At 38.8% G+C, this 26,234-nt stretch overlaps 2 protein-coding genes across 3 annotated transcripts in view; one reads left to right on the top strand and one right to left on the bottom strand.

The window, feature by feature from the left end:
- The window catches only part of LOC112486372 (uncharacterized), a 52,474-nt gene that overhangs the window by 14,532 nt on the left and 11,708 nt on the right, over window positions 1–26,234 (top strand). The window lies entirely within an intron of this gene.
- LOC103397062 (atrial natriuretic peptide receptor 3-like) overlaps window positions 10,829–26,234 on the bottom strand; it is a 43,083-nt gene continuing 27,677 nt past the window's right edge. Inside the window, exons 2-8 of the mRNA XM_008335310.3 lie at window positions 20,292–20,414; window positions 19,614–19,789; window positions 18,088–18,223; window positions 16,559–16,653; window positions 13,439–13,556; window positions 13,268–13,352; window positions 10,829–13,022 (exon numbers count right to left, since the gene is read on the bottom strand). Of these exons, the coding sequence (XP_008333532.1) occupies window positions 12,911–13,022; window positions 13,268–13,352; window positions 13,439–13,556; window positions 16,559–16,653; window positions 18,088–18,223; window positions 19,614–19,789; window positions 20,292–20,414 (845 nt within the window). The 3' untranslated portion in view covers window positions 10,829–12,910. The remainder of the gene's footprint in view (window positions 13,023–13,267; window positions 13,353–13,438; window positions 13,557–16,558; window positions 16,654–18,087; window positions 18,224–19,613; window positions 19,790–20,291; window positions 20,415–26,234) is intronic.

The following is a 26,234-nucleotide window of genomic DNA, read 5'->3' as shown; positions in this document are numbered from 1 at the left end:
ATGGAGCTACCAGGTAGGAGAAAGAGAGGAAGGCCAAAGAGGAGATATATGGATGTAGTGAGGGAGGACATGCAGATAGTTGGAGTCAGAGTAGAAGATACAGAGAACAGGGAGAGATGGAAATCAATGATCTGCTGTGGCAACCCCTGAAAAAAAAGGGACAAAGCCGAAAGAAAAAGAAGAAGAGCAGGACTTAGGAGACTATCACAATCTGCTGGCTGTCTGACAGATTTATTCTTTTTGGGGGCCCCTTATGCTTTGTCTTGGTGCTGTTGGTCACCATCAGTGAGTGACAAGCAGTGAAAGGCGGCCTGACAAAGGAATGCTGTCTAATTAAAGAGAAAGGCATGTCAAGTACCTAAAGAGCTTTAAAGCCTATAGGTTTGTGTTTGAGTATCTCTATATCACAATGAAGTGAGACAGCTCATCTGTGTTTAAATCTGCGCAGAGCCATTTAACCCAGTGGCTTTAAGGGTGAGTTTAATGAACCTCCAGCTCCACTTTGGTTTCTGCCCATCTTGAACAAATGTAATTGTGTCAAACGTGGACTTTTTCAGACCCAACCTATTAACTCTGACCAATAAAACCAGCCAAAGACATTTAGAGGAGGCTCTGAACTGGTTCTTATTTCACAGAAGGCAATATGGTGGAGACCACGCACCAGGGGATGTAGAGGTGAAAAAAATCCTCCAGTCATAAAAGGAGTTACAAGGTTTAAAGTATGAACTGCACTGAATATCAGATTGCAGCCAAACGAGCCACATTAAAGATACGCTGATGTGTTGACACGTTTTAGCATCAGCCTGGAATGCATGCCTAAAGGGGTCATTTGAACTGCTGTTAATGAGAAGCCGTGTTGATTTACTGCTACACTTTATTGCTTTTTAGTTATTGCAGCTCCAATCGTTGTTACAAGAAACAAGGTGGACGCACAAAAGATGGTCAAACTTCTTTTTTCCTCTCCCTTTTTCACCAGAACTAATTGACATTCCTGTTGTCAAAGTAACAAGTTATGAGGAGAGTGCTAAGCTAGTAAGCATTGATACACTGTTTCCCTGGTAACGGTTGGTGTGGGGGCAGCCTGAAGGCCACGTGACAGCCTACTCTTCAAACTGGTTATGAACTGTGGGGTATTTTTACATTTGGACTGTGTGTATGTGTGTCTCTGTGTATAAATACTGACACTAACTTAGAAATATGAACCTTGTGTTACAGTCTATTATCACAATAGAGAAGACAATATTAAAAAGCAATATTATGAAAACAAGTCTTTTTTCAGATTTATTAATTTTTCTGCCTACATTGTCTGCCATGTTTGTTTTTACCTTTTCTTGTGATTATTGTGTGTGGGAATGCTAAACTGCTTTCAGGCTTTGTGCAACCAACACACCATCTGGATGATGGCAAATTTCTATAATAATAAACTTTTTAAAGAATGTATGAACACTATGTGATGTAACTTCTGAAATAGTCACCAGCCACTAGTTATAAGTCTTCTTCACTAGATATAATATCCATTTTGTGATCCTATTTTTAGGAAATTAGAACTTAAAGCACATATTCACTGTCACAGGCAATTGTCAAAAAAAAAAAGTATTTTTTTCTTCTCTTTGATATTCTGTACGACCCACCTCAGTGATAACTACAGGTCCTGTAAGTGCTGATACCTACAGTCCAGTAGTGAATAAGGTTGTAGTCTGAGTCTAACCACTGATAGCTGAGCATTACCTGGGGGCTGGTTTGTCTTTATTGGAAGGTCGTGTCATGTATTTGGAGTTGTAATTAACAAACTTGTACTGTATGTTCTTTGTATATAGACTTGCTTTTCAACAGTTGCTTAGAATCTACTGGATCACAGTGACTTTTTCTGTGACTTTTTTCAATTGATTAACTTCTTTGCAAACTGCAAACACATGTACAATAACCTTATAGTGCATGACATTTTTATACATTTACCAATATGTACTGCAAGTAAATGGACTTGTGCTATAGAAAGCACTTGCTGAGAACATTTTTTGTGGTTTGATTGACTGACTCAGGCTCTGGAGCTCTTACTAATGTTTTCAGTGTGACACACTGCTTATTTGCTGCCTACTTTAGTCAGACAATCACTGATAAGGCTGCAGAGCACTGCCTGTTTTGCCTTTCCTCGCTTCTCCCAGGGGATGTTAAGTGCAGGGAAATGAGCAGCCAGTGCTGTTGTGTTGATGTTCAGATGTGGAAAACATGAGGGAGCAATTTCTCCGTGATGCACTGAGAGATTAATGTGCTCCACATTCTGCTTTGTCTGACTTTGATGAATTAATGAGATGACACACTTCTAAAGAAATCATAATGAGGACAGCTGCAGGAACTTCTGATTGCAGATTGAAATCAGGCAAAACATGAATCAAGCTGTGTGGCTGTGTTCAGTAAAGGAATTCTGCCATATGTAGAAGAGGGTCCTTTTATAACCAGTGTTTGAACTCACCTGTTTCCATTTAAACCGTTCACCTGTACAATGTTCCAAAAGGTGTTTCTTTCTGTAGCTCCTGTCCCGGCCTTTTTGGAACACAGTGTGAATATGCAAATCCAAGAGTCCATCCATCCATTTTCATCTGCTTATCCGTTACCAGGTCGCGGGGCAGCAGTCGCCCCCCAAATCACATTGCACCGCACCAACCCCCTAAACCTGCGGGTGGTGAGTCCACTGGAAAGTACCAACCACCCTGACCAGGATTCGAACTTGCCCAGAAGGTGAACCCTGGGGTTCCACACCAATGACAGAGACATTGCCTCTGGGCCAAAGCGCCACCAAATCCAAGAGTATATATCTGTAAATAAATAATAAAGTTTATCTTTTTTGAACATAAAACTTATCTTTATTATGTATTTGATTAAATATAGCATTTTTAGGTTTGCAAAGTCGTATTATATTCTCAGTTGCATTTAAACAATGCTTCATTCAATTCCATCAAATACAATTTAGGTAATTAGTAAAAGCAAACTGTCCAAACAAAAAAGTCCACTTCAAACTGCAGAGTTAAACTTACAAGTCTATCTACTTCTTCAGACATGTTTTTGTAGTACCAGGAACTAAAGACAGTACCAAAAACCCTGCCTAATTGTCACTGTTGTAGGGACAGGACTACCAGGAAGAACATGAACTTCCACAATAAACAACAAGTATGCAGCAACTTTTTTGAATAGTCAAATAAACCACTGTATTCTATTTTAATTATTAATTATTTATACTCATTATACAGCAGTTTATATAATGGACATCTGGAAAAAGCCATTCTGGTTGTGTATAACTTCCCTCTAGATTTTTTCTTCACTATGTCCAAATATTTATGAAATCTGTTACACTATAAAAACAATTAGCTGAAATATAAAACAAACAGAAATGCGCTCATTTTCTATTTTAGCAACCTGAAAAAATTATTTGTTTTAAATTGTTGAAATGTAAAAAAAAGAAAAACTCAGATGGCTCCAGTTATTCTGTCCAAGACAATTTTTTAAAATGTCAACAACAGTCAGGAAACAGAAACGCTAGAGTAAAAAAACAAAAAACCATAGAGGTCAAGCACAGCCTAATGAGAAAGGAAGTATAAAGTAAAGAAGGAAGGAAGGCATTTCTCTCCAAGCTGAGAGAGAAAGCATTCCACTGCAAATAGTCAACTTAGCCGAAGAGAGTGTGAGAATTTGATCTGATAAAAAGCTCTTGACGTTACCAGCCTCAACAGATTCAAACATCCTTATCAACATCGTCAACGTTCTGATATGGTAATAGGGAAGAGACCAAAATTAGCTTTCTTTGTTGAGGCTAACGCTGAGTGGCTCCTTCTGTTGTGTTTACAGCATGTGATGCCAATCAAAACTCAGGCATCACTCCAAACATCCCGCTGCTGTTTCCTCATCTCACATGCAGTGAAATGTCAACACAAAGTCTAATCTTCCTCTGTAAGATGTAAACTCCTAAATGACCCTAATGATGGGACACACACCAACATTTGATTAGTGAAATCATGAATGAGACAGAAAAACAACGCAGAGTTACTCAAAATGAGAAAACATAGAGTTACCATTACAGTTAGTCAATCCCAGTTGCCATTAATGCTAAATAGAACATTTTCAGATACTTTTCGAACCATCCTTAAAAATGGATAAAAATCACACTAGAAGAGCATGAAGATTCTTAACACGTTTCAATTAATATGTGAGGGGGTTCTTCACGAACATTTCTAAATTATTAATAAGATCAGATGTTTGTGCCAAATTTTACGCACAGCCTGCCAGCAAGCCAGAGCAATGGCATAGACGTGGGCTAAGAATCAGCTGTATGCCAATCTTGTAATGTGAAGTACATTATGAAAACAAAACAAAACAAAGGGACAACACAATAAAGCAGGTAACTGTGACGGAAGCACTGCAAAAACCTTCAACAGCCAATGGCAAAAATAACAGTGTGCTAGAACTCATTGTTTTTGATGTACAACCTTTGTCAGTGGTTAAACTGAAATAAAGTCCCGCTTTTTTGTGTTAGTACAAGTTGCTGCTAGTGCACAATAATTTAGGCTATAAAAAATGTTAAAATTGCTATCTCTGTGTACTTTTTTACTTTTTGTAAAATAAAGTTAGTGTTATATAATAGTTAAGTCAAACCTGACTCTTTGAGTCTTTGTCAGATGGTGAGGTATAGAGTACATTAATTTAACAATGATGAATAAAGAAATAAATTCAACTACATTATCTGTTGGTATCAGTTATCAGCTGATATATAACACTCAGGTATCGGTATAATTAGATAGAATTACTTATTATTACCACTAATGTTTCAGATATTACTACATTGGAACTGTTATGTACAATTTCACAAATGCTCCCTTTGGGAATAATTACACAATGTGTGCAGTACAATACATCTTCAATGGCATCGTCCCATTAAATTCATGTAGATCTAAATCTAAGGGAGAAGTAGCTAGTTGCTGAAAAGTAACAGGGTTTGTCAAAAGCATACTGAAACAGCAATCACATTGCTAGGAAGCTTGTATTAGTATATCACTAGCATCATGCCACCGGTTGAAGTGTTTATTTCTGAATACAAATGCTTATAAAATTCAGAGAATGCGGCAGCAATACTCACACACAATGCGCATGCATCAGTGCATTGCATTTTAACAACCCTTTAGGGTATTTAAACTATAACAAAACGGCGCATCAGCCTTCTCCATGGCAAACTCTTCTTGCTGTGGCGTGATTAGTTAAGTAACCACAACCTATTTATATAGTTGCAGTTTTGATCAAGTAGGTGGCAATAAATCTATGTAAATTAAGTAGTCATTTTTATTCTTGAAGAAGTGTGTTGTATGCTCAATTAAAAAATTATCCAATTGAACCTTTATCATTGGAGGGATAACATTTGATAATTATCACAAAAAACTGAAAACAAAATATAAATTAATAAAAATAATTAGAGCCAGGGTCTCAAACTCATTATTGCCATCGTCTTTTTGTTGGTGGCCCACATCAGTGTTCGATTTTTAAAAGCATAAAACAAGTTAGAAAAAGTAGTTTGTCTTTTAAAAACACTGTACAATATTACAGTGTAAACAGATAGTAAACATCTTCTCACCTCAATTCTTAAATAATCAACTACAGACTTTTAATGATAACTAACACATTTAAAAATAAAATAAAATCGTCTCATGGGCAAAATTTAATTAATGTTTAACTACTTGTCATGGGAAAGATGTTGGGGGTTTGTGGGATGTAAGTGGCCCCTGACCCGAGAGTTTGGATACCCTAGTTTAAAGGTACAGTATTAGGAATTTCTTCTTTTTTTTAAATTACAAAATCGTGTGAAATTTCTCTCATGATTAAAATATATTTTAAATATGTTTTTGTCTCTTGATTTTGCTAGGAACCACATACTTGGCGCCTGTGGCAGCAGATTCACTGGTAACACAAGAATTTCCCAAGTTTGAGATCAAACGAAAGTTCAAAGTGTATTATTATTATTATTATTATCATCATCGTCATTATTTTTATTATTAATAGTAATAATAGCATCTTACAAACTGCATCTTTTACAGCTTTATTCGTGCAAATTTTAAGGGCAACCAAATATTTCAAAACATTTCAAGGGCTGTTAGGTCAGCTTTTCTTCAAGCTGTAGGTAATGTCACTACGTGTCTGTGTAGGTTCTCAGTCATCCAGGTCATTTAATCCAAAAAATAGTTACATTGAAAGCAACTGGCTAAGGCTAAGGAACAGTCCCACATCAAAGGAGTTTTAAAGACCTGCGGCTACCCCAATTGGGCCTTCTCCAAAGCCACCTAAACCAACCAGAAGAACAGAGAGGAGAACGGTAACTAACGGAACAACATTGTCATTCCTTATGTTGCCGGGACCTTCAAAAAAACTTAGGAGAATTTCTAACCAGCACCAAATTCCTGTCCATTTCAAACCCACCAACACACTTAGACAAAAACTGGTTCATCCAAAGGACAAAATACCTCACCACAAACAGAGCAACGTTGTATATGCAGTATACAGTGCAGTGAGGACAGTGCCCTGACATTGGGGAAACCAAACAACCACTGTACAAGTGTATGCAACAACACAGAAGAGCCAGCTCCTCAGAGCAGGACTCATCTGTTCATCAAAAAAAATTGAACTCAACCCTCCCAAACACACGCACACAGAACTGATCACCCCCCCTCACTGCACTGTCTGCCTCCGTACTCACCACCATCCACCTGTACCTTTGCCTCTTTTACATATCCACCACTTGCACTGTTGAAATGCTATAAAATGCACTATTGACTTGTAATACAATGCACTATTACCACCTCATCTGCTGCTAATTATATTATTATATTACTATATTTATTATGTACTTCATGTATATACTTTTTGACATGGTACAACATGGTTGCAAATCTCTTTTTTCTTCACCCGACCAATTGCAATTGTAATGTACACTACTCCTTTCATTGAACAGACTACACATGCACCTAATGTCTTTTGTTGCACCTTAATGTTTTATTGCACAGACTATACAGCACTTTAATGCTATACATGCACCTTATTGTTATTGCACCTTAATGTTTTTCGTTCAGTATTGTCTGTCTGTCAGCGCACGGGAAGGCGAGGAACGTAATTTCGATACCTCTGTATGTTCTGTACTTGTGAAGGTATTGACAGTGGTGGCCTAGTGGTGGCCTAGTGGTGAAGGATGGCATCGTCCTCAAGCACTGCTCCCCGGGCGTGCCCACTGTTCACTTTGGTGATGGGTTAAATGCAGAGGGTAAATTTCGTTGTGCATGGTGTGCTGTGCTGTGCTGTGTCACAATGACTAATAAAGATAAGTTTAAAGCTGACCTTGACCTTGATCTACATCTTGAGGACAAAGGACACACTTTTGTGGATGAGGATGTACATATCCTCGCCAGAGAAGACAGATGGTTTGAGAGAGGGGTGAAGGAAGCCATCTACGTTAATTTGGAGAAATCATCTCTGAATAGAGGAGGTGGTTTGAGACACAACCTTTCATCCACCTACAATGTCGTGCCCAAACAATTTCAACCCTCCCCCTGAAAACAAGACGACAGTTTCAGTTCAAAGGACACCCAGCCAATAGTGTCGCTCAGGTGAAACATAGCTATGGTATCACTCCCCATTCACACCTCCAACCTGGTGACTTTACATTCCACCCTCCTTTGAATAGGGTGGGTTTCACCACACCTCCATCCCCCCTTTCTGCAAAGACCCTCGTTATAGGTATGTAGCCCCCGAAGGCTAAATACCAGAATTTCCTAGTAGTCAGTTAGAACTGAAGAAGCCTCTTGGATGAGAGGCGAAACGTCTTCAAAAAACCTACTTTGTCCAATTACTTTCGATGTAACTATTTTTTGGAGTAATGTCACTACAATTTAATTTTTCTCAGCTATTTCTAACGAACACTGACCTTCAGCTCCTGCAACATCCACCTCAGCTATGTATATTGTATGTAAAGGGGAAAGGGGGAGCATAAATAAACAAGGGGATTGTGGGATAAGCCCAGTGCTGAGAGGAAACATCCATCAGTATTGATACTGATAGACGCCTTGCTCCTGTTCCTGTCAGCTCTCTGGCTCAGCTGTTGTGTAATAGGGTGTTTTGGCGGCTTTCCTGAAAATGAAGAATGTTTTGTTTTAAAACATTCAAATATGTGCATGCATGCATAAGCTTTCGAAAAACCACATAAGTGATGGTTGAAAAACAGCCCAGACACATTGCTGGAATAGTTTGCACTGGATTGGATTGAAGGCTGACTGTTAATGGATGCATACCACACGGTCACACACTGTTGGAAACCCTGGAGTATAACAGGGAAGAATTTCCTTTTAAATGCTTTTTCCTGATCTCTCCAGAACAAAAAATAAAAATAAAAACAAAAAACCCTGAGCAGCAAGAGAAATTTGAAGAAAAAATAAATTGTCAAACCTGTGTTGCTCCTATCCAGCAGTGAGTGTTTGCCAGGAAAGTGTAAAAAATACTTTCCTGTTTTTGAAAGAAATGTTAGTCTTACTTCCTCACTAGATCTCACTCTTTTACGTTGAAACATATAATTTTCAGAAATCATTACTGTCAGGAAACTTTCTCTGTTAGATAGGACTGTAAAATATGCTGTTAGTTCATACCCCAGTTTCCTAACACACGAAGAATTCAAATAAAGATCAAATAAAGATCTGATCAAATAAAGAATCAAACACGAGATCTCAAAGTTTTAAAAGTTTTACTTGCAGCAAGGAGTGCAGAACAATGGTTACATTCAGAACTGCACTGAGGAACATCTCAGTGCTCAAGGTTTAAATACAGTTTTTTACACACACTTCAATGGTCAGCACCTTGGCGCTTCACAGCCATGTGGTGTTCACACGCCACTTCTGAGCGCTGATTGGCAAAGGCTGCTCCAAACAAAGATTCTCCACCAATAGGAGCCATGTGCATGTGCTGCACTTAATCAAGTCAGATAAGATCATGCAATTCTGATGTTTTTCTCTCTTTGTCTTTTGTCGGTCTCCTTATTTGGGCAAAGAAACTAGTTCTGGCCGGTTCTGTGTCCTGTCTCTATCTCCAAGTGTAACAGTCAGTACCAGTCAGTGCTATCCATACCATCCTGTTATGTAAACCATCAGCATGCACACATTTCTTCAGTACTTCTCCTTTTAGTACAGCATTTAAAAACAAACATAAATTGATATGGAAACTTAATATAATGAATATATTGTAAAGATTGAATAAATGTATTTACAACATCCTAACAATTACGTTCCTGTAAACATCTTTTTTTTCTAACCCCTTTCAATTGTTGACTTTCCTCGGCCCAGCAGTTAAGGGTATAGGAAGGTGTTTAATAAGAGTGAGTTTGATTTGGCAAATGGAGTAGACAGAAAAGGCAGGTGTTCCTGGTCTGGAGGCCTTTGCCTTTAAATTTATTGAGCTGCTGCATAGTCAGCTCAACTCACTGAGGAAAGACCTGAGGGCGGCTTTACGTAACCATGGCAATGGCTGAACCACTGTTTCTATTTTGTGAGCATGTGCAGTAAGGTATGGTAAACCTGGCAGTCATGTACAACTAAAAAAAATAACGGTTGATACTCTTGCAGGTAGGAGTCAAGTAGGAATAGAGCTACTACTACTCACTATTATAATGGACTGCTTTGTTACTTCACAAAGCTGGTGAAATCAGAATGGCTTGTTTTCAGAAAAATAAATACAGATTTAGTCATTTTATAAAAATAATCAACTTAGTAGTTAAAACTGGCACGTAAGGAGTAATCAGACACAAATATGTTCACCAAAACTCAAAACAAATCAAGTTTGCATAATATGTACAGCCAAAGCTAGTTGTTAATGGTGTGTAATCGAAGTTGGCTTCAATAATGTTGCTTTTATAGAATCAGAGGACCATTAAAAGCCAGACTTGTATGAGCTACAGAGGGGAACTGGACCACATTTTTACTCTCTACATGGCCATGTGATGCTAGCACTGTCTGTTCTCCTTCTCTATCCTGGCTTCGGTTTATGTCTGTTAGGCAGTGGCACAGTTTGCCAGAATGAAATTTACTGGACAAGAGACCAAAAAAAAAAAAAAGAGCAAATGCGTTGGGCTGAAAGCTTCAAGAGAACATATTCATAGTACTCCGATGTTTAGTCAGTAGCAAGTAGAACTGTGGTTCTGATAAAAACATTTTATGTCTTGTCCAAGAGATTTTCCCAGTTCTGTCAAGAGTCGTCAGAACTGACAAAGCCTCTGGGACGAGAGTGGAAATGTTTTCACAGTGTGCACAGTAAATGAGCATATTGCAGACATTCACAAGACGATTCACAAGGACAGACGATGGAAATGAGTGCAGAAAGGCAGACTAGTGCTTCAGTGTGTTCTGGAGAGAATCAGGCACATTGGATGGATGTTTCATTTATATAGAAAATGAGTATGTCTAGTTATAGTTACCTGGGTGGTTTGCAGAAGTGTAAACAAGTCCATGTAAAAATCTTTCAGCTGATTCTCTGATCTCTACACTGTTAGAATAGTATACGTTATCTACTGAGCCTGTGCACAAAAGAAAACCACTAGATTACACACATATTATTCCAATAGGTGTATTTCACCCATTTGACTGATAGAATACAGTGTAATAAAACTACATGTACAGTATATACTCAGGTGTATTTTGCCCATCAGAATAGCATAGTGTATTAAACTCCTTTCAGTTTAGTGTGTCTGTGTATAAAGGCATAAATATGCTAATCAATAGTTAAAAACACTCGTCTCACAAGGGCATATATTGCTCTGATAGTATATATTCTGTGTATATAAACTGATAACTATCAGTTTGAGGGACCTATGCTATTCTGATGGTGTATACTGATCCGTCAGAACACCTGTTCATCTTTTAACAAATAAGCCAAATATCACATATATCTAATTTTAAAGACCTCATTTATAGCTAGTCTATTTAGGTGAATAATAAAGAGGACATAGAGAGTGTTTGAGTAGAAGCCGAGGAGGAAGAGAGAGAATGAGATGGATGAGCTGCTGCGGAAACAGGTGAAGTAGCTCATTGTAGTATTAGCAACCCACTTTATACCGTAATGAGCGTTCTAGGAACGCAGTTCTAAACCAACAACAAAGCGTACACACTTCTAACGCAGTGTTCTGCTGCCACAATTGGAGTCTGTTCAGCTGTGATCCAGAAATAATTAGGAAGAAACCCAATAGGAGGAAGTTTAATTGAAAATCCAGAGGAAAACAGGTTTTTGAAATACTAGTGTTATAAATAACAGGAAATAATTTAAATACATTAAGGTCACTATACCTTACAAGATAACAAAAGTCATTATAGTAACATTATACAGATGGTTACATAAAGGAAGTGCGTGTGGTGCTCCTTACTGTCTGTTTACTGTCACTACACAAAGTGACCCAGCAGATGTTCTGAGTTTATTTAACAAGTTCACTGACATTATTTTGTTTCTAAAACAAAAACCCCTGTCCTTAGATTCTGCACCAAGAATATCACTAACAGAGACCTTTATACACATCTAAACCTCACTAAAGTTTAAAGCAGGGGGAAATGATGGCCTTTCTGCAGTCTCTGCTCTTCATGAAGTATACTGTATCACACAGAAATGTCCATGGGTAAAAGCCTCTACTCCACTTTCTGAAGATGAATATAATGGTAATAATTCAATCACATAATTAGTTAATATTAAGCAGCTTTTACACTGGATTATCTTCCTACTCGCCTCACTGTAACTGGGTGACCTACTGGGATTTACAATGGGACAGGAAGAAGATTAGAATGTGGAGGCAGACATGAACTGTTTTCACTGTGCCTTCTTTGCCCCGAAATACTAAGTCACAAAGTATATTTCATTAAAAAAAGTGTTTCTTTTTTTTTTCAAATAAGATGAAGTTGGGGATACTGAGGCTTCAGCTAGAAGCTAGACCAATTTGTTCATTATGGGAAAATTGTATTAAAATTTAATATTAAAAAAAACAACTCGGCATAAAAAAACTTGAAATGAAATCAACATTCAGTCGTAGTCACCTCTGATTGTGAGGTGAGTCAGGGAAATCACCAAGATCATAAAAACACATTAGATGCTTTATTGTCAGCAGATTTTTTTGAAGTTTGGTGGATTTATGCTCACTCTCCTGTTTACCAAATGTATAGGGAAACCCAGCAATTGTATTTATTAATAAACAGGAAGTTCTAAAATATTCTTCTTTAGAGAGCAGTACCACAATTTTTTGTGTATTTATGAAAGAATAACAGAAACAAAATGTCTGCTCCTGCCATGATCTAAAGTGGTAAAAGAATCAGCAGTGATGTGAAGAAAATTAACTGGGTTTGAATGGAGGCTGCTGGTAGTTTACCAAGGTAAAGTGAAAACATTACAATATCAGTAGCTTATAGCCTATGCATGTAGATATAGATCTGGCCTATATCCATTTTCATCAGTTAACCCCAGCTATATCAAGTTTGCCGTTTTTTTTTCTGCAATCACTCACCTAAACATCAAGCCTGTGTGCATTAACCTGAAAGGCAAAAGTACAGTAGACATCACCATCCGTGTTGTGCATGTTAACACACACACACACAAAAACGCACACACACAAAATCCCACATACACTATCTGTCCTGAATAGTTCACAGTCATGTCAACCATCCTTCTCCAAAGATACATATGGCCAAAGCTGTCTATACACCAGTACAATCATATACCTTTGTATGGAAGAACAAAGTCCAAAGTAAGTGGTGCTTTGTGACTGTTTTACAACTGTCCTGAGTTACAAGAGGTCAAAATACAGAAGGATACAAACATAAAATCTCAGTCTCAGCGTTCTTGGCTAAGTCAGAGCCAAGAACGCTGGTTACGCTGCTGAGAAGTTCGACCTGACAGAGTCTTCTCGTAGCTGGCGGTGCTTCCCCGTGTTGCTCTCCTCAATGCGCGAGCGGCGCTCGACAGTGATCCTGTAGTTCTTTCTGCAGCGGAACCAACACATTACAGGGAGGTTAAAAATCCTGTAAGCAGCTTTATTTTCCCTGAAATATTTTCAACAGTAATTACTAGACAAGCAACCCCATTTGAATTCCAGGCGACACAACCCAGGGTTACAACCCCAAGGTTGAAAAACACCATATTAAAGAGTGACACTGTACAATAAAATACTTTTTACAACTACTTCTATACTTTTTAGCTAATCAGGGCAAAATAAATATATAAATACCTGAAAAAGTAGAATCCTATAAGCATAGCTGTTCCCAGCACAGCTCCCACTATGACTCCGGTCAGCGCTGACACTCCTAGTCCACCTGTGGGAGGCAGTCACTTGTCAAAACCTGCACATATACAGAACATGCAGTAGGTGACAGGCTTGAATGAACAGTAGTAAACTTACATGATTTGTTTGTCATCTCTGGCTGTGATATAGGTGATCCTTTCAAAGTAAAATGTTCGTCGTTGAAGGCTGGCAGCTTCACAAAAGATTTATTTTCAGCATAGTAGTTGGCCACCAGCTACAACATAGAAGAACACATTGATATAACTTATTAAAGTGTTTAATCAAAGGGTAACTCTGGATTAATGAAGATTACTGACTAATCATGGTTAATCCTAATAAATCAACAGCTTTTTTTCCTGTTTATTACTGGGACAGAAAGACAAATCTTGAAAGTGGCTTGGTGAACACATTGACAGTTGTTTTGAAAAGGTCCATGAAGCTGTAGTCCTAAACAATATAAATCAGTCTTTAGTTCCCCACACAATACATTATTCCAGTCAGCTTGTCTTTCTGTGGCGCTTTGGCCCAGAGGCAATGTCTCTGTCATTTGTGTGGAACCCCAGGGTTCACCTCCTGGGCAAGATCGAATCCCAGTTAATGTGGTTGGCGCCTTCCAGTGGACTTACCATCCGCAGGAAGGTTCACGGAGGGCGATGCAGTGTGATTTAGGTGGTGGTTATGGAGACGCTGCCCCCCGACCCGGTAACGGATAAGCAGACGAAAATAGATGGATGGGTGGGCTTGTCTTCCTGCCCAACACTTGATAAAGATGATCTAACGCAAGCCGGGCCTGTGTCCAGAAGTTGAACCCTCCACAAACACATGCTGGGCGTTGAAATGATATCTGAAGCGGCAACCGCTTTATGAAACAAAACCTCTTTCCTGCATTGTGCATCACAATGTGTCAACTGTGTATTAGAGCAATAGTAAGAGGAGGAATGGTGGAATTATTGCCCTTCTTCTTCTTTCTTCTTTCGGCTTGGTCCCTTTTTCAGGGGTTGCCACAGCGAATCATTGATTTCCATCTCTCCCTGTTCTCTGCATCTTCTACTCTGACTCCAACTATCTGCATGTCCTCCCTCACTACATCCATATATCTCCTCTTTGGCCTTCCTCTCTTTCTCCTCCCTGGTAGCTCCATCTCTAACATTCTTCTCCCGATGTATCCACTGTCCCTCCTCTGCACATGTCCAAACCATCTCAATCTGGCTTCTCTAGCTTTTTCTCCTAACCTTCCTGTCTGTGTTGTCCCTCTAATGACCTCATTCCTGATCCTGTCCATTCTTGTCACTCCTAAAGAGAATCTTAGCATCTTTAACTCTGCCACCTCCAGCTCCGCCTCCTGTCTTCTGCCTATTGCTACCGTCTCTAAACCATACATCATGGCTGGGCTCACCACCCGCCTGTAAACCTTTCCCTTCACCTTAGCTGACACTCTTCTGTCACAGATCAGCCCTGACACTTTTCTCCAGCTGTTCCATCCTGCCTGTACCCTATTCCTCACCTCTCTTCCACAGTCGCAGCTGCTCTGAACAGTTGATCCTAAGTACCTAAACTCCTGCACCTTCACCACCTCTGCTCCTTGTAACCTCACGATTTCACTGTTCTCCCTTTCGTTTACACACATGTACTCTGTCTTGCTACGACTGACCTTCATTCCTCTTCTTTCTAGTGCAAACCTCCACCTCTCTAGGTTCTCTTCTAGCTGCAGCCTACTCTCGCTACAGATCACAATGTCATCTGCAAACAACATAGTCCATGGGGACTCCTGTCTGACCTCATCTGTCAATCTGTCCATCACCACAGCAAACAAGAAGGGGCTCAGGGCCGATCCTTGATGTAGTCCTTCCAAGTTTCTCTCCCTAACACCAAACCTACCTATCACTTCCTCATCTCCTCTGTTCCCTTCCCCTACATGACCATTTAGGTCTGCTCCAATCACCACTCTCTCTCCCTTGGGGATACTCTCTATCATCCAATCCAGCTCCTTCCAGAACTTCTCCTTTTCTTCCAACTCACAGCCCACCTGTGGGGCATAACCGCTAACAACATTTATCATCACTCCTTCTTTTTCTACCTTCAGACACATCAACCTGTCTGACTCTCGTTTCACCTCTACCACATTTCTTACATATTCTTCCTTTAGGATCACCCCTACTCCATTTCTCTTCCCATCTGAACTATGATAAAACAGTTTGTAGCCTCCTCCAATGTTTCTAGCCCTGCTGCCCTTCCACCTGGTCTACTGCACACACAAAATATCTACTCTTCTTCTCTCCATCACATCAGCTATTTCTCTACTTTTCCCTGTCATTGTACCTACATTCAAAGTTCCAAACTTCAGACCAACACTTCTATTCTTCCTCTTTTTTCTTTTTGTCTGAATCAATCGTCCTCCTCTTCTTCTTTGTCTTTGACCAACAGTAGCCCAATTTCCATCAGTGCCCTGTAGGTCAACGGCACTGTTGGCGGGCGTTGTTAACCCGGGCCTCGACCGATCCGGTATGGATATTGTTATAGTGATGCGCATATTTGATATGGCTAAAAGTTTTACGCTGGATGCCCTTCCTGACGCAACATCATTTATTCGGGCATGGGACCGGCACTATAAAACACTGATTCGTGTACCCTCGTGGCTGGTTTGGTGGAATTATTGCCCAGGCATTTAAAAAAGTCACTAAGTCTCAGCGTGTTACTAAATGTCTGAACAACTTCTTAAGATAAGGTTTGTGTGGGAACAGGTGTTAACGCCAAATGATTTAGAATACAACATGCTCAAAATCGTGTTACAAGTGCATAGCAACATGAACCTAATACTACTACTGAGACAACCTTTTACCTATTGTAATGAAGCAGAATAAATCAACTGTTTACAAACAACTTAGAAGAATTAGAAAACTTTTTTCCCCTTGTTTTTCTTCGTGTCGGTGGTTAGTGAGCTGAAATCATATCTCTAAGGCGTGCAAATAACTAGTAAGATATATTCCATTTACCAGAAGTGTTTGGTTAGATATTAGTTAGTTTTTTAAAATATGTTTTATATCAATAAATTGTCTTTATAAATGTTGCATTGTTGTTTCTCAGAATGTTATTAGACCAACTTTAAATTCCATTTATTTAGCTCTTTTTGTGTTCTTTTTCTTTTACTTATTGTTTACATGATGATGTAAACACACACACTCATATGGAAATACCAATATAATGCCTTAGAGAAGATCAGTGTGTTTGTATTCTTACTTCATAGGTTCCTGCCTCAACATCCGTCATGGACATCAGGGAGAAATCTCCGTTTCTGTCTCCATTTACATCTATGGACACTTGGCCAGCAATTCCTGTCAAACACAATGACCACATCACATAACTACTGCGTTCAAGACATATATAAAAATGTACAGAGACTCCAGCTCACCTTTCAAAATAGGCCATTTAATTAAGTATGGGCACCACTCACACTGAGCTGATGCATATCACAGTTATGTCCTTTGGTGTTTTATATCATTGTTTTAGTAATTTACCCCACACTAACTAAGAACATAACATCTGTCTCTGTTGCAAACTAAAGGATTTAAAGCTCTATGTAAAAAGAAAAAGAAAAAAGGAATTCATGGGAATCCAACAGTCACAAATGAGCTACCATGTCTGGGTTCAGTAATGGGACATGGATCATTTGGTACAGGGTCATACAGAGAGAATAACATTTTTTTCATTTAAGTTATTTTAAAAAAACAAAACAAAAAACAAAAACAAACAAACAAAAAAAACCCAAAGTTAGTCTGCATAGCATTTTATTTTGAAAAATAAACAATGTCTTTGCGCTTTCTTTTCCCCCGACCCCGAATTTTGTTTAATGCACTGTTTAGCTCGCAAATTAACTTAAAAATCAGTAAAAAAACAAACAAAAAAAGGGCAAAAGGCCTAATGATGAGATAATAGAAGACTCCAAAACTGTCACCAAAATAAAGCTACATTTGAAAGACTCCTGAAATGAATAATATAAAATAATAATTATATATAATAATAATAATAATAATAATAACTGAAGTCCCTCATTCATCCCACAATAGGGAAATTTGCAGTGTGAGTCTTTGCAACCTGAAGAAACTCCCACAGGAGGCGCCATTAAGTATGTGGTTCCTCAGGGGCTCGAAACCAGGAACTTCTGCGTGTAAGGCAGATGTGTAAGGCAGTGGTAATAACTGCTACATTACTGAAGCAGAACATTATATATGTAATCATTTAATTATATATGACGTGTGATCTGTATTTTGTTATCATGGAACCATGTTGGCAGGAGAAGCTCTACAGACACTTTCAAACCCAGAATATTTTGATAGACAGTCTTTAAATATCAGTTTCAACGGATTCCTCCAAAATCACTGAACTGTTCACTGTGACTGACCTTTTTCCTGAATATGACACTCATGGAACAATTCATAACTACAGTTCATGAGGCCAGTGGAAAGATCAACCAAACATGGACCTCTGAGCAACAGCAACAACAACAAAAACAACAGCAGCAGCAGCAGGGGTTAAGTCAATGTTGACATGATCACAGTGTCAAAAATGTGTCCATGGTGCTATAATCGGAAGGAATCCTGTTTTTGTTCTAACGTAACTAGATTTTTGTATAAGGTCTGCAATCTTTAGAAGAACTATAGGAGTGGGGAGTTTGCTAGATCACCACAGGGTCAAATAAGGTATAGGTTGCTAGTAAGGGGGCTAATGTTTGATAATAGGAAGAAAATCAAGAGAAGAATGCGGTTTACCTTCAAATGTCCTGTTCCACATGCGAGAAGTGATCGCTGTTCCATTCTTCTTACTGTATCCACTCTTCATGGCCTTGTGTAAAGCAATGGCGTACAGCAGCATGGCATCATGAAATCCCTCAACAAAAATGTTGACCTGCAGTAGTACATGAAGAGGATGTAGTAGTGAGGTGGCTGCAGCTACTTACATAGCAGCATCTAAAGTCTTTGACAGTTTTTCCACATAAACACATTCGACAGCTTGCAGATATGTAGCAGTTGTGTAGTCCGTCAACTAAACAGCAGAAACCTTTCAGACATAGGTATAAATGTTACACACCTAAATTTATAAGTTTCTTAAATTGAATTATATATATATATATATATATATATATAAAATAATAATAGTAATAAGAAGAAGAGGAAGAGAAAGAAGATTAAAAAGCTTAGTCAATCTCAGTACACCTTATTGTCATAAAATATACATATGTAATATATATACATACAACAAAAAAATGCCCATCCATCCATTTTCATCCGTTACCGGGTCGCGGGGACAGCAGTCTCTATGACTGCCAGCCAAATCACACTGCACCGTACCAAACCCCCCGAACCTTCCTGCGGGTGGTGAGTCCACTGGAAAGTACCAACCACCCTAACCGGGATTCGATCTTTTCCAGGAGGTGAACCCTGTGCCTCCACACCAAGATATTGCCTCTGGGCCAAAGCACCACCATGTATACTTATTAATAATTACATTATGGTTGTGGTAATAATCTGTTTTACCCCATTTCATTTTAGTGATACATGCCTTATCTCACTGATATAAAGAAGCATAAAATGTCAGAAGGTTCAGAATTTAGGTTTAAGGAATAATGATAAATACTGAGGTTTTAACTTTTCTGTTGTGCCTTGATTTTACACCATGTATTTTAAAATAATAATTTTACAATGGACTATGTTGTTTTACTTACTTCTCCTATTCCTTCTACTACCAACGGGTTTCCCTGTGCCTACAGAAGTAAACGTTTGCCACATTACTCTCAGTGTAGGAGTTGATAAACTTGGATCCTCTGCTGTGTCCTAATGTTCTGTGTTCTCTTTTGTATATTGCCTACTCCTAACAAGCTGTTTCACTGAAATGTCCTAAAATGCATACCCACCCGCACTCTTTTATTCTCTGCCAGGTAAAAATAGACACACATCTAATGTTAAACATTCGCGATTCAATCTTTAATTTCATGTTACATTCATATAACATGGGGTAAGGTGACCCAAAGGACCTTACAAGGGATAAACAACTAAGAATTTTGGAAAGGACAAGATGAAAAGTCAAATCTGTGACAGCAGAAGAGCAGCAGTCAGTAGTGAGACCTGCTTGATGTCTGGTTTAGAGACAGTGACTGTGTCTAAGAGACAAAAGGCAGAGATGAAGATGTGCGATGGAGACAGATGATCTGTTGTGACCCTTGAAGGCGACAACAAAAATAAGGAAAAGATGAGGAAAAGTCATACACTCTGGTTTCAGACACAGACGTTGTACGTACACTTTCACAGTCCTTGCAGTTGCTAAGTTCTGTTTTTTCACTGGACTGTCTCATTTCCACAGTGAAGTTCTCAAACTCAGGCTTGATTGACCTGAGCAGCGTCAATGTGTTCAGGGAAGCGTAGGCCTGTCTTGCATCGTTGTCGTAATTATCTCCTCTCTTCCATGACCCGTTTCCTGAGGTGAAAGAAAGAAAAAGATGAGGCAGGTTTTCTGAATTAAAAACACCATTGATTTATAACATGACTGGTTTCAATGGACCAACAGTAAAGAACAACTGCTGCTTTATAGAGTTATTTACACTATCCTCACAAACAAATAAAATACTTTGGAGAATACATATTCTAGGATGCATGGAAAGACAGTAATAAACACACAGCATTTTTGGATAATGAATATTGATCCTTAAATCATAACAAGGGACCAATATTTAGTAAACCAAGCTCTCTCACACTACCCTATAAATGTTTTTTTATTATAAATGTATAAAATAAAAATATATAACACACATACATGCAATAAATGGTTGTATGTGACAGTGGACCCCAAAACACTACAGTACATCAGTCTTACTTCGTCATACCTTATCACTTCAAACAGATTCAGGTGAATTGTCAAGCTTTTAAAACAAATTGCATACAAGTGAACACATTTAAAGCAGTAAAGTGGTTTAATTTACCGTAGGACGAGGCATTGAAGAGTTCAACATTAAAGAACATATAACTGCCATTGGTCAGGCCCCGTCTGTGTGCTGCCAGCATGACCTCTCGTATTCCTTCGGCTCCCATACACATGATGACCACTGGGGAAAAAAAGACACAGATACAGTCAAGATGTTACATTTATTTTTGAAGTAGTTTCTTTTTTAACTAACATAACATTTACCCAACATTTACGAATTTAGAAATTGATAGCTGCAATACTAAAGGGGGAGAGAGAGAGAGACAAAGAGTTCCCTTCTATGCCCCACACCCTTTTTAATTGTGGTTTTATTCTTAGCCTGCTGGTGCAGCATTTACACCATTTATGCTGTTTGAAAGACTCGATGCTAAAGGGAACCTGGTTAACATTACTTTGTTTCCCTTTCATTGTGCTGTTGACAATTACATTTGGAAACTGATCTGGACTGCAGTCATGCCAGTCAGGAACTCACAATTTATATCAATCCACACATTTGGTCATTCTGGCAATGAGCTGCTGACCAAAAAAAGAAAAAAACCAACAAAAAAACATGTTCCTGACCCATTCTTGCTTACACTCTGAGCCTTTGGTTTACAGTGAAAAGTCAACCTAGATACGCACACCAGTTAAAAAGTAACCGATTCATTGAGAAATCTCAAAGAAGGTACATTTTTTGGTCTTTTGTCTCTGTCCTGGCTTTATAAGTGTTATGTAGTAATTAAAAAGAAATACATTTGTTATTAAATACTTGTTCTTTTCTTTCAAACTAATTAGTAAGAAAACAGCTAATCTATATAATATTTATATTTAATGGGATTTTTAAGAGTTGCACCATTTATTGTAGAACTGGAGTTATCAGTGAAATCCCTCACTGTTTGCACTTGTAAATGTCAATGAAGTATTTATGGTGAATATACCCGAACCGTGATATTGTTCAGTCCTTGGTATTTTTCCTCCTTAATGCTGCCTCGAGACGGGACAGCATGTCATTTCAGAACCACTAGTTCATATGTTTCCATGTGTATCTGTGAGATAAAACCAGAATGTGTGGTCCACTCAGCCCTGACAGGCGGTGGGAGGGAAAAAAATACAGACCCAGTGGCGTTAGAACAGAAAAAAAAACATTTTTAATTCTTTTAATTCTCTTTCACTATTTTAAAATAGTTTTATTTCTTTAAAATAAAACTATTTTTAATGCATGTCCATCACATCCGTCTGTTTTAGTGAGTCATTACCATTACCTTCCGTGTATGAAGCACATGAGCACAATCTCCTCTGTGGCTAATTTGCAACAATCTGGTGTTGGTTGCACAAAATGTAACAAGTGGATGTGTAGTGTAAGAGTCTGGCTTTCCAGGGAACATTACTCTGATTAGAGCCGGCAGATGGAACAGACACCCGGCAGTTTTAGTTACGGCTGAAGGACTGCATGCAATAGTCTGGTTCCGTGAATTATTTCTGCATTAATTACACAATGTTTATTCCCATTTTTAAGTAATTTGTAGGAAAAACATGCAATATTTCCATGAAGCGTGTACAATATATCATGTGTGTCACATGTTTGTTGCAGACCTAAGGGTTGAAAGTTCAAAAACGTTTTTAAAATTATTTTTATCTTATACCTAGGCTGTATATGAGCGATGGACTGCCTCTTTAATTCTAATTTGAAAATCACTTGGGAATGACATTCTGTTACACTTCCACTTCTGACCTGCAGGGGCTGGCTCCAGAAACTTTGGCTACCACTCAAAGCGTTAACGCAATGCACTGATTCTTTACAAGGTGGAAACACCTTGTAAATATAATAAAAGAACATATTTCCATATTAAATACAAATGATAAAGCTTGAAAAGGAGTCACCACAGTGGATCATCTGCTTCCATCACACACTTCTTCATCTCTCATTTCACACCAACCACCTTCATGTCCAACTACACACGTTCCAAAACTCTTCTGTGGGATTCTTCTCCTAGCTAGCTGACAACTACATTCAGCATCAAGTTGACCCAAATGCAGTGTGGAGCTAAACTACAACATGGAGGGTGTAATCTTGTGTTCCTCACAATTTATATCACAGGTCTGTCTGTTTCCTGTTCCTGCTGTCTGCTGTGTGGGGTAATCTGTGTCATCATACTCACCTGTGTTTCTGTGATTAGTCTCACTCGTGAGAGTTTGGTTATTTACACTGTCCTCGCAAACAAATAAAATACTTTGGAGAATACATATTCTAGGATGCATGGAAAGACAGTAATAAACACACAGCATTTTTGTATCATGAATACTGATCCTTAAATCATAATAAGGGTTTTTAATGTTTAATTAGTACTTCAAAGCAAGGCATCTACGATTGAATCCATTTTGACCAGACCATTTGCTGAAATACAGCCCTAAACAGTTACAGAATCTTCTTACTACATCATTTATAAAAGTCATTTTCTTCTCTATCCTCTTTCACTACATCACTCAGCTCATCAATATTTATTGATTATATATATATATGAATATATATATATGAATGATTGGAAATAAATAAACCAGGGTCTCCAATGAAGAAAACACTGTAACCCCCAGCATCCCTGTTAATAAGGAAGATCCAGTCTTGCTGGAACATTCCTCACAACTCTGTCACTTAAACACACCTCCTGAAATATCCCTTGAGTCAGTGGGACAAACTTCACCTCAGTCCTGTCAGCACTATAGCACCCTTTAATTACACTGGCCTCTACACACACTACTGGCCCTGTGTGTGCTCTGTAGGCCATTCCACAGGGCAGCACTTGCAGCCAGTAGCATTTTAAAACTACTGGATCCTTCTTTTTACTCGGGCACTGATGGTAATTAGACATTAACTGAGGTATGGGGCAGCACATGGTGCACTTACTGCACCCACAGTGTGTTTCCAGTGCTGGTCATAAAAACCTAGAGCATTTATGCAAATATGTGGCTTCATAGTGCCTTAATTCCCTAATAAAGAGATTTAGGTCATCAGAGAAGAACAGGATTAAGAAGCAATAGAAAGACGAAGAAGTTTTGCAGTTTATCACTGATATCTCAGATGGCAGAATAATCTGACTGGTGAAACTGTCCGAGATTAACACTATTCTTTTTTCTAAATCCCACACTGCGCTCCCCCCCACGGGGCCTAGTTTGGAGTTGTCTTTTTTCCCTCCTCCTCCTTCCCTATCGTTTTTCAGTTGTTTTTCATCTTGGCCACTGAGAGTGAGAGTTGCCGCTGCTCTCCGGGCGTATGTGTTTTATTTTGTTTTGTTTTATGTACAGTGTCCTTGGGTGACTTGAAAGGCGCTTTTAAATAAAATGTATTATTATTATTATTATTATTGTCCCTGGTAATGTACACCTTTCTCTGGCTGAGCCCTAACACATTTGTGGTTGTATAGTAAGAGTGAGTCTTTGCCTCACAACTGTGCAGGAGCCCAAGGGGAGTTCTCCTCCAAACACAAAGACTTCATACAGACTCATGATGGGAGTGCATGTCTCAAGAGGATTTACATCAGAAATGGACCAATCGTGAGAGAGGTGCTTAGTTTTCCCTCCTAACTGGTTCTTAGATGCTGTAATATTGTGAGGTAAATAGTTAAGAAAAAGTTCTGTGGGGGTTTAGAGGAGCGAGGCACGAGGTACTTATGAAGACATACAAAGTCAGCTGAAAATTGTCTACTTGTTTTGATTCTGTCGTGAGACGGAACACAATGTACAACTTTTTGTACACTGAGAAGCTTTATGTGCTTTTAAAGTATGGTTGTGGAAACACACTTAGACATCCATCTCTAAAACTGTTTTTATCTAAGTTGCTTGAACGCAACATTGCCCACCAATAAAAAGCTAATCTGACTCAGTCGTAATGTCTTCTTCTTATCACTCCTTACCTGATACGGTAAGTTAATTACAAAACCAGTATTGCCGCCTAGCGTTCAAACATGTAATAACATCCAATCATAACATCCCCCTTTTTCTAAGGCTAAATGTATTAACATGAACTATCACATTAGCTGTGTCAGTTATTTTAACAATTTCTCTTTCAGCATAACTCTGCTACACATCTGCAGTATAAACTGTATATCAGAACATATTCACAACATCCGCCAATATACATTTTGTTCAACATGTATATTGAATTTTCTTTGTTTATAAGTTTAGTCTATCAGGCTTTCTGATTCCCCTTGTGGACCTTCTTAACTCAGGTTCACTTGGAGTAGGTGTGTGAGAGTCAGTGTTACCTGTCCATAATAGGTGTGGGTATTTCCTGAGATTCACCACAGTCCCTTGAGTAGTTTTTAACAGACTGCGACGATTTGTCCATCATCAGTTCTCACAGTGCAGCACAGTCACTTTTGCACTCCATCCATCAGCATCCTCAATCCTGACTGTGCTGTTGGTAGTCAGTGGAGGAAGATGCTTGGTTCTTCTGTTATAGAATGAGTTTTGTATGATTTTCTGCTGTTGTAGCTTATGTTTAATCTTTGAAGGATTCTTTTGCTTTAATTTGTCGTTTGGATGACTCGGCAAGGTTGTTCTTAGCTTCCTCTTCATCAGCAGTTCAGCTGGCGATAGACCACACTGAAGAGGTGATGCTCTGTAGCTCAACAGAGCCAGATGCGGATCTGAGTAGCTGTCAGTGGCTTTCTTTAGGCGTTGCTTGAGAATGTGAACTCCTTTTTCAGCTTGGCCGTTGACTGTGCATAGTGTGGGCTTGTCGTCACATGTTTGAAATCATATTTCCCTGCAAACCTTTGCCATTCTTTGCCGCTGAAGCAGGGGCCATTGTCACTTAACACAGTGTGTGGAATGCCATGCCTGCCGAAGATAGATTTTGCATGTGTTATGACACAGGTGGATGTTGCATTTGCTAGTAGCACCATCTCAGGGAAGTTTGAGTAGTAATCCATTACCACCAAATAGTCTTTACCCCTGAGATGAAACAAATCTATTCCTACTTTATCCCATGGTGCTGTTGGCACCTCAGCTACCATCATAGGCTCTTTGCTCTGCTTGTTCCTGTGTTTCTGGCATGTTCCACATTTACTTAATGTGTTTCAATGTCTTTGTTAAATGCAGGCCAGAAAACTGTCTCTCGCCCTTTTTTTGCACTTTTTGATGCTGAGATGGTCTTCATGTATCCTGTGCAATATGTCCATTCTCAAAGCCTGTGGAATGACTATCCTGTCTGCAGACCATCCACAGTACTAAGCTCACGTCTGACATGGTGTTAAGATATTGTAAATACATTTATTCAATCTTTACAATATATTCATTACATTAAGTTTCCATATCAATTTATACTGTTTTGTTTTTATATGTTGTACTAAAAGGAGAAGTACTAAAGAAAGGTGTGCATGCATGGTTTACATAACAGGATGGTGTATGGTACGGATGGCACTGACTGTTACGCTTGGAGATAGACAGAGAGACAGGCCACAGAACTGGCCTAAACCAGTTTCTCTGCCCAAATAATGAGGAAAACAGAACATCAAAAAGGAAAAGAATCCAAAGTGCATTTCTTTGATCTAACCTGAGTTACTGAGCAGAATAGCTCAGTACATGTACTGTACATGTTTTCTATTGGAGAATCTTTGTTTGAAGCAGCCTTTGCCAATCAGCGCTCAGAAGTTGCACGTGAACACCACATGGCTGTAAAGGGTTGAAAGATTCTTGCTGTGTGAGGTGTCTTCAGGCAAGGAGTGGAAGCAGCCGGTAGATGGTCGATTTGTTTTAATAACAAACATCAAACAAAACAGGTCCAACAATAAAGCAAAATAAACAACTGGAGAAGTATTCAAGGAAATCTCGTACAACAGTAGTTAATACGCAAATCCTGTCAAGAATAACTTCTGACTTCTCAAGACTTTTCAAGAATAACTACTGACTTCTCAAGACTTTTCAAGAATAACTTCTGACTTCTCAAGACTTTTCAAGAATAACT

This window comes from Cynoglossus semilaevis, chromosome W, assembly GCF_000523025.1.
Source record: "Cynoglossus semilaevis isolate Cse_v1.0 chromosome W, Cse_v1.0, whole genome shotgun sequence".
Classification (NCBI taxonomy): Eukaryota; Metazoa; Chordata; class Actinopteri; order Pleuronectiformes; family Cynoglossidae; genus Cynoglossus; species Cynoglossus semilaevis.
This window is presented reverse-complemented; position numbering and strand designations above follow the sequence as displayed.